The 14,957-nt window shown below is 32.5% G+C and overlaps 1 protein-coding gene and 1 pseudogene across 1 annotated transcript; both read right to left on the bottom strand.

Moving 5' to 3' along the window:
- Positions 1–5,228: 5,228 nt before the first annotated feature.
- Positions 5,229–6,491, bottom strand: LOC139844694 (protein RETICULATA-RELATED 3, chloroplastic-like; annotated as a pseudogene).
- Positions 6,492–8,164: 1,673 nt separating this feature from the next.
- On the bottom strand, positions 8,165–14,563 carry LOC139881597 (KH domain-containing protein At3g08620-like). The gene is made up of 7 exons (XM_071866044.1): positions 14,410–14,563; positions 14,186–14,274; positions 13,086–13,213; positions 9,576–9,692; positions 9,376–9,492; positions 8,857–9,000; positions 8,165–8,599 (listed from the first exon to the last, which is right to left on the bottom strand). Exons 1-7 carry the CDS (start codon positions 14,487–14,489, stop codon positions 8,450–8,452), a joined length of 825 nt encoding a protein of 274 aa, XP_071722145.1. The 5' UTR covers positions 14,490–14,563; the 3' UTR covers positions 8,165–8,449.
- Positions 14,564–14,957: the final 394 nt, after the last annotated feature.

Here is a 14,957-nt window from a genome sequence, read left to right as displayed (position 1 = left end):
GATTTAAAACCTGGAAGCACGAAAAACACCGTAAAACCGGACATACGCCGTCGTAGTAACACCGCGGGTTGTTTTGGGTTTGATACTTAAAAACTATGATAAACTTTGATTTAAAAGTTGTTCATCTGTGAAAATGATTTTTCTTATGAACATGAAACTATATCCAAAAATCATGGTTAAACTCAAAGTGGAAGTATGTGTTTCAAAATGGTCATCAAGACGTCGTTCTTTCGACTGAAATGACTACCTTTTACAAAAACGACTTGTAACTTATATTTCTAACTATAAACCTATACTTTTTCTGTTTAGATTCATAAAATAGAGTTCAATATGAAATCATAGCAATTTGATTCACTCAAAACGGATTTAAAACGAAGAAGTTATGGGTAAAACAAGATTGGATATTTTTTGATTGTTGTAGCTACGGGAAATATTGTATCAATTCTATACAAATCATATCCTAGCTAACTTATATTGTATTATACATGTATTCTAATATATTATGTAATCTTGGGATACCATAGACACGAATAAAATGTTTTGACATATCATATCGACCCATCTATATATATATTTTGGAACAACCATAGACACTCTATATGCAGTAATGTTGGAGTTAGCTATACAGGGTTGAGGTTGATTCCAAAATATTATATACTTTGAGTTGTGATCTAGCCTGAGGCTTGTATACACGAGGTCGTGGATTGATTCGAGATATTATATATTGCTTTATTTTTGTACATCTAATTGTGGACAACTAGTTATAGGTTACTAACGAGGACAGCTGACTTAATAAACTTAAAATAGTAAAACGTATTAAAAATGTTGTAAATATATTTTGAACATACTTTGATATATATGTACATATTTGTTATAGGTTCATCAAGCCATTTTTTAGTAACCTACAACTAGTTGTCCACAATTAGATGTACAAAAATAAAGCAATATATAATATCTCGAATCAATCCACGACCTCGTGTATACAAGCCTCAGGCTAGATCACAACTCAAAGTAACGAGGACAGCTGACTTAATAAACTTAAAATAGTAAAACGTATTAAAAATGTTGTAAATATATTTTGAACATACTTTGATATATATGTACATATTTGTTATAGGTTCGTGAATCGACCAGTGGCCAAGTCTTACTTCCCGACGAAGTAAATCTGTGAAAGTGAGTTATAGTCCCACTTTTAAAATCTAATATTTTTGGGATGAGAATACCTGCAGCTTTTTAAATGTTTTACAAAATAGACACAAGTACATGAAACTACTTTCTATGGTTGAACGATCGAAGCCGAATATGCCCCTTTTTACTTGGTAACCTAAGAATTAGTAAACCAGTCTACTAATTGATGCGAATCCTAAAGATAGATCTATTGGGCTCAACAAACCCCATCCGTTGTAGCGGATGCTTTAGTACTTCGAGTTTTTATATCATGTCTGATGGATGTCCCGGAATGATGAAGATATTCTTACATGCATCTTGTTAATGTCGGTTACCAGGTGTTCACCATATGAATGATTTTTATCTCTATGTATGGGATGTATATTGAAATATGAAATCTTGTGGTCTATTATTATGATTTGATAATATATAGGTTAAACCTATAACTCACCAACATTTTTGTTGACGTTTTAAGCATGTTTATTCTTAGGTGATTATTAAGAGCTTCCGATGTTGCATGCTAAAATAAGGACAAGATTTGGTGTCCATGCTTGTATGATATTATGTAAAAACTGCATTCAAGAAACTTATTTTTGATGTAATATATTCTTATTGTAAACCATTATGTAATGGTCGTGTGTAAACGGTATATTTTAGATTATCATTATTTGATAATCTACGTAATGCTTTTTAAACCTTTATCGATAAAATAAAGGTTATGGTTGTTTTAAAAATGAATGCAGTCTTTGAAAAACGTCTCATATAGAGGTCAAAACCTCGCGACGAAATCAATTAATATGGTACGTTTATAATCAATATGAACGGGACATTTCAATATTATCATCGTCACATCCTCATCATTATAGTAACTTAATATCTAATCATCATAATCTTAATCATCTAATCTCATCATCAACTTCCATCATTCTTCATTATCATAATCGTCATCATAATCTATCATTGTCTATTTATCACCATCATTATCATATCATGTATCCTTATCATCACCATAACATCATCATTTTATAATCATCATCATGACCACTTCGCCATCTCTTATCATCCTATCATCACCTAAATTGCCAATCTGATCATCAATCATAGTTTTCGGCCCATCTACACAACAACATGGCCCAACAATAAAAACTCATTCATAGCCCAACTGAGAAACAGAAGTTATCTCACGGCCCAATCTTGCAAACAGAAAATCACAGCCCAACAGAAATTAGTTGGAGTGCGGCCCAACCATGTTAAATGTTTGGATTTAGGATTCGGTTTAAAAAAATATAACACGCACGATGTAAGTTGCAGCAACCATGCGACTATTCCCACATCATTTGTTTCAATTATAATATTTAAATCAACTTCTCGGCCCACAAATAGGGCAGCCACCAAAGGTTTCATGAGTTGGAAAGTAACAGCGAAGAAAGAAGGAAAAAAAATAAAAGGAACGAGATAGGAAGGTGTGCGTGTATTATTGTCCTTGACTGGCTCCACCGAAATCAATTAACAATAATATTAGATCACCAAATTTGCACAAGTAGGTATCCCCTTTTTGGTACTTGTCGGCTAAAGAGAAAAAGAATAATATAGAAAAATGCAATACAGCAAGGAAAAAGCGAAAAGTAGTAGTAATAATTCGCTAGTCAATGGTGGCGGTTTGGTTAATTCATGATTTGGTTCAAACAGAAACGAGAAAGTATTGCAGTAGTATCCTCAATACAGCGAATAGTAATATTAAAATAACTGTTGTGGTTGGTGATTGAAAGATGACGGATCATGGTGTAAGTGGTGGTTCGATGATGGGTTTGTGGATTGGTGTTTACAGCAAGTAGAAACATTAAAATGGCGACTATAAATGGTGACGGATGGGTGATGGAAACAGTAACTAGTTGGTGATTATATGAGGTGTTCTTGGTGGTCTGTTCGAAGGTGATGAAAATTTGGTGATCAAACCGAAGTATACAACGAGCATGGCAAGACAACCCATTAACGAATCAAGCAGTAGCATTTGTTTCATGTAATGGTAGTTCAAGGTTATGAGGAAGCAAGAAGAAGATAGATGATATGTTTGATATATCATGTTTGTATGTATATATAAGATGGATAGATACTAAAAGAAAACAGCAATCAATTTAATAATAGTAATACACGTAAGAATTAGGTTCATAATTCAAACTTCACGGGTGAATTATAAGAGTTTGTTACCTGTTACACTCATAAAGTAAAGTGATAGACAGGCGGGTACATATTTTTTTTATTATATTTGATTTTAATAATTAATAAATATAACTATATTAATAATAATATACACTTTCTATATTTACAAGCAATTTTAATTAACAAGTTTTATTAATTGAATAAATATATTAATTATATCTTTTTAATCAAAAATAATAATATTATATACTTACAAGTAGTATTTATGTATATATATATATCTATATATATTTAATAACATAATAGTTTTTATTTTACATATTTAGTTATAATAATTAAATCATATATTATTTTAAATTATATATCAAGTTATCAATTATATATATATATATATATATATATATATATATATATATATATATATATATATATATATATATATATATATATATTAAAATATATACATATTTATTTACAATTAAATGTTCGTGAATCGTAGGAACAGTCGAATGTCAAATGCATTCATGAAAAATAGTTCAAACATTTTGGAATTTAATTTAAATAGACTTTACTTAACATGTCGAAATCATATAAAGATTAAATTTAAATTTGGTCGAAAATTTCCGGATCGTCAAATAGCCACCTATGATATTTAATTTTACATTATAAATAATGATGATACAATGCTTTTTTCATAAGCTATTAAAAATCAAATAATTAAATAATGATGATATAATGCTTTTCTAATAAGTTGTTATCAGTTGTAAAATTGAAAGGGGTTTAAATGGTAATTGATTATTAGGTTATGCTTTTTTGACCCATCCCTATAAAATGATCCATTTGAACTTTTTTGCCCGGTGTTGGCCACTCATAAAATGTGTTACCCGATACGATTGATTAAAATTTTTTTCTATTCTTTTTAGCAAGAAAGACATCACGTGGAAGAACTTTTAATATCCACAAACCTAATTAACTAAAGTTTATTCTACTTATTTCTACCATTCGCTATTTGAAATGAAGGATAAGATATATTTAGAAAAATAGTTGAATTTATTCTCTTAAGATATATCACCATTTGTTGTACTCCTATATGATTAGGAATTAGTATAGTATGATTAGGTCTAATAAAAATACAGTTTCCTTAGAGAAAAATACTAGAAAATGAACATTTTGAATAAAAAAGTGTTAGACATATTAACATTGTTGTAAATCTCCTTATTTCTTCCCGATATCTCATTTTAAAAGGCAACCGAGATGAGATGTCCATCTCCCGAGATTTCTCGATCAATAGGGTCAAACTCGGATTTTCTCACTCATTTTACGAATTTTCTTGTAAAATCTCGTAAAAATGTATAAATATACATATACTAATTTTTATATATTAATTTATATTAAAAAAACTAAAAAGTCAACGTAAGTCAATGTCCGAGATCTCTCCGAGATTTTTTCAAGATGCCGAGATCTCCCAAAAAATGTCCAAACAAGATCTCTCCGAGATTCGAGTTCTCCAACCTTGCATATTAGTTAGGCTCAATTTCAATATGTGGGCTTGAGTCCATTAGGGTTGATTAGATGATTAGGGTTACTTTGTAATCTATAAATATCATGTTATAATAAAGTTATTAGGATTATGATTATGGAGTTTCATTCTGTAACAAAAAGTAGTAAGTTTTTAGCAATTTTAACCTTGTAGATGACGAAATGCAAATGCTGGATGATAGTTTCACTGAAATGGGTTGCTTTTGGTGCGGGTCAGCTTGACCCACAAACTTTGTTGCTCGCTTTAAAAAGGTTACAATGGTGTTGGAAACCCATTTGACTGAGACACCAAGTCCCACACATCTAACTAAATGGATTGAAATTACTACCTAATCTTTTTTATTTGACAGTCAAATAAAGCACTACAAACAACTCGAAGGAAGCCAAAGCCGAAAGATTTGAGCAGAACATGGCAACAAAAACTGTAAAAAAAAAAAAAAAAAAAAAAAAAAAAAAAAAAAAAAACATCTTATTAACAAGTTGATGTTATCTAAAGATCTATAAAGAAATCAAAAATCATTCAGCTATCGAGAACCATAGCATTTGTTTTACTTTCATTATAAATTATAGAATTATAAATACTGAAGAACAATAGATACATACCTAACACTACTCACTTAACCTGAACCCAATCCTCTTCATCAAGAAGACTATCCACCTTATCTGCCTTCTTTTCAGCACCGGAACTTTGTGAACCTGTCACTCCTGCCAACATCACAAACGTCCTCCCACCAACAACATTATTCGCCAATCTCAATCCAACCACTGACGACTTAAATAAAACAGGGTGCAACCCTTTTTCCAACAAAAACTCAATCCCATTCAAAGTTTGGTACCTTAAAGCCCATATGAACAGCCCACGTGACAGCATTCAACAACGTAGGTGGCGGTTTGTTTGGTGACTCAAACTTAGGATCCATCTTTTTCCTCATTTTAATCAACCCGTTCGATAGCGCAGTTCCCACTAGCCCAGCACCAAAACCAACCGCTGCAAATAAGGTTCCTTTGCAAACAAGTGTTCCTAAACAATTCACAAGAGTAAACGAACCGGGCTCAAACATGTGGCTAGTTGGACAGTTAGCGAAAATTGAAGGAAGGCCTGCTGAGGTAGACCCCACAGTAGGTGCTAATATATACATAAGGGTGAAATTTTAGATCGATCCTACAACAAGTGTTGAAAACACGAAATCGAGCTCATTAAGCCCGAAACTAGGACGAGATGCCATGTCACCAATCACGGCTGAACTTACACCAACCACTTCTTCCATTAAGACCTTAAACGGAAACTGAGGATCAGCAGCAACTCTCGATCTCCACCCACTTAGAAACGCCCCAAACGGTCCAAAACTATCAAAACCTCCACTACTGCTGCCGCCACTGCCACCATCTCCGCCACCATGGCCAACAACACCAACACCGTCGCTACCACCTCCAGCACATGGAAGTGGCCGTATTTAAGCTAGTAAACTAGGTTTAAAAGGCTTCGACTTTAGCGATGATTTAAATAACTGATTATTATCTGCAAGGTTAGGTAAATGGTGGTTAGAAATGTGTGATGCAGGACGAAATATAGGACAACTGTTACCGATAATGTGTGAGCAATGAACCTGAGCTACAGATGCCATAGAAACTACTCTTTCTCTGACAAAAGATAAAACAAGGGTTCAAAATTGTTGAAGAGCAAAACCGAGCCTGAAAATGAATAAGCCATTGAATAAAATAAAATTAATATTAACATTTATAAACTATAATCTGTGTTTTGATTCGATAAAACCCTATCAACAAAATGCTGAGGTATAAACTTACAATCAACGAAAATCATGATCATCATAATTAATTAATTAATCAACATTATAATCACGCGATATTAAATTGATACAATTTTACTACAGTTTGTAGTTTGTGTAATTACTAACAAACTACGACTGATACAATCTTAATATCAAACTGGAGAGGTATCAACTTACAATAAAAAGAAAACGTATATTAAACTAATCCACTTACAATAACAATAATTAAAATTATATAATAATAATAATAATAATAATAATAATAATAATAATAATAATAATAATAATAATAATAATAATAATAATAATAATAATAATAATAATAATAATAATAATAATAATAATAATAATTTAACTATAATTTTTAAAATGAATTAAAATGAATGAATGAATAAAACGGAGAACTGAGAATATTATAGTCCTATATTGGATTGGATTTACCTGAAGGGGTGTAGTGGATGACCGGAATGAGACCGCGACGGCAGTCAAGTAAGTGAGTGAAGTTGAGAAAACGCATTTAGTAGTAGTACTAGTAGTGAAAAAAACAAAGCAAAGCTAGGTGATTCTCACACCACATTTTGATTGTCTCATAAATTTATGGTTAACCTAGAAAGTTGAATTTATATTATTATTATTATTATTATTATTATTAAAGGTAAAATAGTTAATTAAGTGTACATAAATTAAAAAATAATGTGTGATGATCACCTCATATGATAAGGTTTGACAAACATTATTTTATGAATTTTTCTAGACATAGCCCTAAGGGCTATACTTAAGCTTTTAGGACATGCATTACATAGTTGTAACTAGTTCAAAACTACCGCAATAACTTGCTAAATAACCACCTTCAACACCTTTTTTACTATCATTCATTAGACAATCTTTTCTTAAACATCGCCCTTAGTGCTATGTTTAGAAAAACTCTTATTTTATAATCAACTATTGTTGGACTATCAAAATGCAGTTACAAACTTACAAAGAAGCTGCTACTACTCCTTTTACTACATTAAATGCCGTTTTGAATTATGGCATTAATACCTTCGTTTGTCTCGGGTTTCATCCGACAATGGTATGGTCTTCTGATGTGAGAGTTGTATGGATGATTCCTTAGTACGAGTTTAGAGGTTTTCAGTGATATTCAGTTTCGAGATCTCGTTTGGGTTGACATTGTACACTTAACTCCTTTCTATAAAGAAAAATAAAGACATTCTCTACCAAACTAAATATTTATTCAACAACATAACGACGACATAATGTTTATAAAGGCGAGAATGTATTCAGACAGTACAAGAATGACCTGGATCTATCCACAATTCGAATATTATAACACAGCAACAAAACATGTTCACATCAACCAATCTACTTATATATTTATAAATGATGATACTGTTCACAGTCTTAACAACACAAGAATAAATCGAATGAATCAAAGTGACGATACACCCATCACCTTTATAAATCACCAGAAGAATATAAATAAAACCGAACCAAGAAAATAAAATAATAAAAATAAAAAACGATAAACTTTTTTACTTTGTACTTCATTGCTATATCCATCATTAAATTTCAAAAAAGATAAATAAAAAAAAAAGAGACAAAAACGAGATTCACCGGCCACACCCTCCATCCTATACTTTTGATATTTGTTTCAAAATCCATGTAATGTTATATACGAAGGAGTACGTACAGGAAGATGGCATACCACCGGCTCTGTGTACATGTATGTATATGATTCTTGAAGCCAAATTCATTAATTTCATGATATTCACTTTTAATCGTTTCAGTTTTAATTACCGGCCTGTTTTTGCACGTTTCATTCCACTGCTGGTATTGAATGGTGATACACTGCCGCTTGGTCCAGGACTATCTTCTCTGAAATTTGAGTTGAGCATTGCTAGTTCACGTAATTGTTGTCTTTTTATATAATCTTGGGACTCATCCTGTGTACATGATCACATACGTAAACACAAGTATACAATGTGAGAGAATTAATCCTATAAAATTGAAATGGGTCAATTCAGGAGAACAAAAATAACCAACAAAGTGTTTGTGAGTCAACTCAACCTGCATTAAAAAAATACTCGTTTTTAACCGAACTACCTCTGACCCGTTACCCAATCTGCCAAAACCAACACGTTTCAGTGTCTCGCGGCCTCTATTACTGAGAAATAGGAGCATTGATGGTAAAGAAAGATACCACAGGTTTAAGCAGTTCTTCGATAATTTCTTGTGCCTGCCTCAGCCTGATATCAACAACACTTGCACGTAAATCAGCCTCAATCAAAATGTGAAGAGGCTCGTTTAGATGTTCATAACCAGGTCGTCCTCTCAACTTATCTTCCTGTAGAATCAATAATCAACAAATGGCATTGACAATTGACATGTAAAGGTGGTAAAATGGGCGGGTCTGACAGCTTCAGTAGTGGGTCATAACGGGTATGTTCTTTTGCAAGGTTCAAAACAGGTCAGGTTGACCCAGCACTACTTTCTAAACAAAAGTTTTAGAAATTTCATATTTATAATTTCACATTTTGATGACTTACGACCGTTTCGACCAATTTCATTATAGAAAATTATGGGATGTGCCCATTGCATTCGTCAAAGTTATATCATAACTCGAATCGACCCATTCAAATGTAAATGGGTCAAATTGTCACCTGCGTTCTTAAGAAACACATCACCTATAAGAAAACAGTTTTTTGGGATTAAACTATACCTGTTCTGGGTCCTTGATAGATCCTTTTCCTCTAATATAAACCCGACAACCAGTTGTACCCTCTACCCGCTTTAGTGAATTGCCTCGGGGACCGAGAAGCCTTCCAACAAAGTTAAACTGCAATCCAAAAAGATAGACAAACTCAGTACAATGTGATTAAATAACCAAAAAGCAGTAAAAAGTTAATATAATATGCAGACATTTGGATAGGTATCAACTGGTATCTCTAATCGCAAAATTCTCTTCACCGTGTACGCACTCGGACTTGCAGGAGCTCCTTGCCAGTCCATAGTTGTTCCTGGTGGCCCACTTAACCTCTGCCATGAAAAACAAGACATTTGGTCATGAACAATATCCAACCCAAATTGTATCAATCATACTGGCAAAACGCAGGTTTTACATTGCAATTTAACAATAACTATTATTTAACAAATGAGGTAGCATAATCATTTAAACAGAAAAGGTGTAACATAATGGTTTACATGATCTCTAAGAGGTGTCATTTTCAACCCATTTACAGATAAAGTGCATTTGGGCTGTACTAGATCTCAAATGTATCAAATAATTTCTTTTGAGGAAACAGGATTAGATCAATTCAAAGTCAAAATGAAGACGATACCGCAATGTGTACTGAGTGAACCAGGAGTGTAGGGAACTACAAAATTTATGCTCTCCGAGCTTGACAAAATGAAAACATAGCAAATAAGTTTACCTCCTAAAATTTTTTTATTGCTAATGCTAAAATCTTACAACTAGCAAAGGGAATTTATTATCATGCATGAGTAGATACTTAAAGGGTTGATGGCATAAAATTGCAACATAACTTCTGAAATATTCATTGTATATATAAATCTTTTTGTACACCGTCAGCAGAAAACCAGATCATAAGGTAACTTATTGCCTGGTAAAAGTGTGTGAAATGTTATAGTAAGTTGTCACATTTTTTAAGTGACATGGCACTTAGGTGTTCTATAACTATTTTCGCAAAGCAACCACATTCTTCTGCTGATCTTCGAATTCTTGATCTCAACAGCACCAATATGCAAGGTCTTACTCACAACCATCGCCTCATTCGTTCTTTTCTTATACTATGTCTTTTCTCTTCATTTGGTTTTGGACGATAAATATCGTCATGGATCAACCAAAAAAATATATAATAAAACCCTATTTATACCATCAAAATGTGCCATTTCACCGAACATGTCCCATTTATCCGGCACGCAAATACTCAAAAACACTATGCCAAAGTTCGAGGGCTATGATTGTATTTTTGTTTGTGTGTGTGTGTGTGTGTGTGTATATATATATATATATATATATATATATATATATATATATATATATATATATATATATATAGTGGTAGGATCAAGAGGGAAGTAACCATTCGGCGGGAAGCGGGGGAAGCAAAAACTTTTTTTTTTTTTTTCTTTTTTTGAAAAAACTTTGTTCACGAACATTATAGATGAGATGAAAATATGAACATTTAGTAGAGACACTTTGTGATAAATGTTTTTATTTTGGCGGGAAAACGCTCGAAGAAGTAATATATAACAATTATCGTGTTTTTCGAGCGTATTTTGAGGTTTTAGCTATTGGGGTTTAGATATTAGGGTTTAGATATTAGGGTTTATAGGGTTTAGGGTTTAGATTTAGGATTTAGATCGAGTTTTTAACACGAACGGTTTAGAGTTTAGGGTTTAGGGTTTATGGAATAAACCCAAAACACCAAACCCTAAACCCTAAACCCTAGACTCTAAATCGGGCTAAATTTTACTTCATAAAACATGGGAAAAAAAACGTTCATATTCTTCACGAACAATATTATCTTGAATGTTATTTTTGTCGATCGTTTTCCCGCCTAAATAATAACATTCATCGAAGTGTCTCTTCTAAATGTTCATATTTTCGTGTGATCTTGATGCCGGAAAAAAAAAATTAAAAAAAAAAACGAATTTTTTTTTTTTTTGCTTCCCCCCGATTGGTTACTTCCCCATTGATCCTGCCCCTATATATATATATATATATATATATATATATATATATATATATATATATATATATATATATATATATATATATATATAAGGGTTAAGGCTACTGAAGGGCCATATACTTTTTATTTTGTCCCGATGTAGTCCATATACCCAAAAAAATACTATTATAGGCCATAAACTTTAAAAAAATGTGTTAATGTAAACCGTTGACCTGATAAATAAGGTTGATCGATTTTGTAGGTTGATATTCAAAAAAGTATAATTTTTTATTGTTCCAATGTAAGCTTTATACAAAAAAAAGTACTAATGTAGTTCACATACTTTCAAAAAGTGTATCGATGTAGGTCACATATTTTCAAAAAGTGTATCGATGTAAACAAAAGGTGACCTGTTTAGCCAGTAACATGTTACCTTTTGTTTACATCGATACACTTTTTCAAAGTTTATGGCCTATAACAGTATTTTTTTGGGTATATGGACTACATCAGGACAAAATAAAAAGTATATGGCCCTTGAGTAGCCTTAACCCTATTTATAATAAAATTATAACAAAATAAAATAATTTCCAATCATCAATTTTGTTTAACGAACTAGGCTGCATCGTTGTCCAGGACTCCAAGACCAAACACTGTTTTTAGAATTAAAATGACCGGGGCAGCACAGAAATAGGCAAGTAGCACAAAACGGGACGATCAAGGTTGGAGAACTCAGAACACAGGGAGCACTCAGTCGGAAAATTTTGGGGAGTTCGCGGCAATTCGAGGAGATCTCAGGAAGAACTGAGGGGTAACTCAGATGTTGACTAACGTTGACTTTATAGTTTTTTAATAAACAAATATATGTTCTAATATAAGTTCTAAGAGACTTCGGCCAATTTGCCGAGTTTTTGACCGAGTTTCCGAGTTTTTGACCGAGTTGCCGAGTTGGCAAAGTTGACCGAGAACTCCCCGAGTTGGCCGAGAAACTCAGCTGTTGACCAAGTAACTTGGTCGTTGACCGAGTTGGGCACCGAAAACTCGGTTGGTGATCTAAGCCGAGAACTCGGCCGAATTGGCCGAGTTTTACAACACAACTGATGATATGTTGCTAATCCATGACCCTAACCCTCGTTTAGAATCAGGTTGTTTAGAAAGCTACTCCTCAATGTCCAGATTTAAATTTATATATTAACATATTTACAAGCAGCATTGCATCTAATTCACCAAATTCTCGTTAAATATATAAAAACTCCTCTAAGAGCAGTCCACATAGGGGAGGTGGTGTGCGTTGTCTACCTTGCACCGCCTCATAGTGCTCGTGTCCATAGTGCACATATCGAACGTGTATCATTTTGTTTCTCTTGTATCTAAAACGGTGTTAATAAATAAAAAATGTGGGTCCCAACTGGTTAGTGATGAGTAAGTAATAAGCTATGCTGGGAGGTGTTTCGGGTGTTTTTGTTGTGGTAATGTGCTAGTTATGAATTATAATAGTAATAGCTTCCAGAAAGCCCAACTAGGCCTGAGTGTGGCATTCATCTACATTCATTGTACTTAATTGTTCCTTGCGGGTTATCATATTTACCGGGTCGTCTTGACCTTTTACCCAAAAAAAGCTCAGCCAGAAAATTATCACAAAAACATATATAGGAAAAAAACAGAAAACAAACAAACACGCATTAAGAGGCATATCGTAGATGTTTCGAAATATTAATTACAAAAGATTCATAAGTACCTCCGGTGGAAGACCATTCCAGCCACCCATCAGATTTGAAGACGCCATCGGGCTCGGACTTCTATGTCGCAGTCTATCGAGCTCATTAAACCCTTGATTTGGAAGCATACCCGAAATCCTCATGATCTCTGGAAACAACAAGAATTTGACTTGATTAGTTATAAAATTAAAAAAAGGGTAATAATAATTTTGATTTACTTGAACTTCCAAACACTTCATCAATCAAAATCCTTGATTTATAAATATTGTAAAAATAATCGTGTATCTGTGATTCTTGTGCTGGATGTAACTTAAAGCCCAAACACTACATATAGAACTATGCTTCATCGATGTGTTCAAAAGTCCACATATCAGCATTTTAACCACTATGCAAGACCAAATGCAATACTTAGGTGTTGTTTGTTATTCAGTCAGCAAAACTCGTTATGTCTTATGTATGTGCACCCGCAGATGTTTCAGACTATTTGTTTTTCTGAAGACATAAAGTGAAATATTGTCTTATTCTGTCTGCGAACTCGCATTTGCAGACTTATAATTATGCTTCAAAGTGTTGCAGACAGAATTAAGTTATTTTGTAGACGTAAAAACAAACAGTCTTCTTTATTCAACTTACAGACCTTTATGTCACATTTTCTTTACATACATGGTCAGACAAAAACATCTTAAAAAACAAACAAAACCTAATTTAAATGTTGGTGGTGGCTGTCCTCTTTGTTGCATCCAGTTTCTTGCTAGTTTTTTTTTTTTATATATATATATATAAAATTTCCTTTCCCATTAAAAAATGCAACACATTTAATTTAAATAATTAACAGATTTTCTGTCTTCCACATTATGTTAGTAGTTTGGCAAATATATGAGCAATCAGACTATAGTTGCATGAACTCTTTATCTATCTTTATCCCTCTATGACCTAAACATTTCACTAAAAAGGCAACAAAATTGTTAAATAATTTGACAAAAATGACTAAAATTATCACACTAGTCAATTCATAAACTCCATACACTCTATTATTGGTCCCCAAAAAATCAAAAGAGATCTACATCACACAACCAAAATTTCAAAAACCAAGAAATAAAGATCCAACAAGAAATGGAACCTTGATTCAATAATCTGCTGCATACTGGAAGAACTTGCATAAAAGGTTGAAGCTTTTGATGCTCCTCCAATAGTTCAGTCAAGTATTGACTACAAACAAACAAACAAACAAACAAATAAATCAAACTAAAAATTAGCCGATAAAAAGTATTAGATCAAAATAAATAAATTATCAAGAAACCTAATAAAAACAATAATAAGAATAAGTGTAAAAAAGATACAAACCTTTCAGCATCTGGGTTGGTTCTGATAAGTGGAGATGCAGCTCTTGCTGGAGAGAAATTGTGATTATACAAACCTGACATGTAAAATTAAAATCAATACTCCACCGATAAACAAGGGGTGGAAATTGAGTAGAAAAATAGGGGTTTGGGTACGAGGACGGAGGGAAGATGAAGAGAAAAAAACAATAATTACAAGTCTTTCATTTATGTATTCAATTAATAAATTATTTATTTATTTATAACTAAAACTATAACTATTAACTATAAATAAATAAATTAGCTAGAAAATATTACGGAGTAAAAAGGTTTTGTTTGTGCCAATAATAAAGGAGGCCCAGAACAAAAAGGTCGGTCAGAATTGCCAAGAATTTTGGGTGATAATCGAATCTTTAGCTAATTTACTGTTTAATCTTTACTTCACTAGGAAGACCATGCCCCATAAAAGCTTTTTACAGAGCTTTTTTATTAAAATTGTTATAATAATAATAATAATATAGATATGGATAGTCAATTTTGGTGTATACATATAGTCAATTTTGGTACACAAAG

This window comes from Rutidosis leptorrhynchoides, chromosome 1 (genome assembly GCF_046630445.1).
Source record: "Rutidosis leptorrhynchoides isolate AG116_Rl617_1_P2 chromosome 1, CSIRO_AGI_Rlap_v1, whole genome shotgun sequence".
NCBI classification, from domain to species: domain Eukaryota; kingdom Viridiplantae; phylum Streptophyta; class Magnoliopsida; order Asterales; family Asteraceae; genus Rutidosis; species Rutidosis leptorrhynchoides.
Note: the sequence above shows the minus strand (reverse complement) of the source record. Positions and strands in the feature narration are given on the sequence as shown.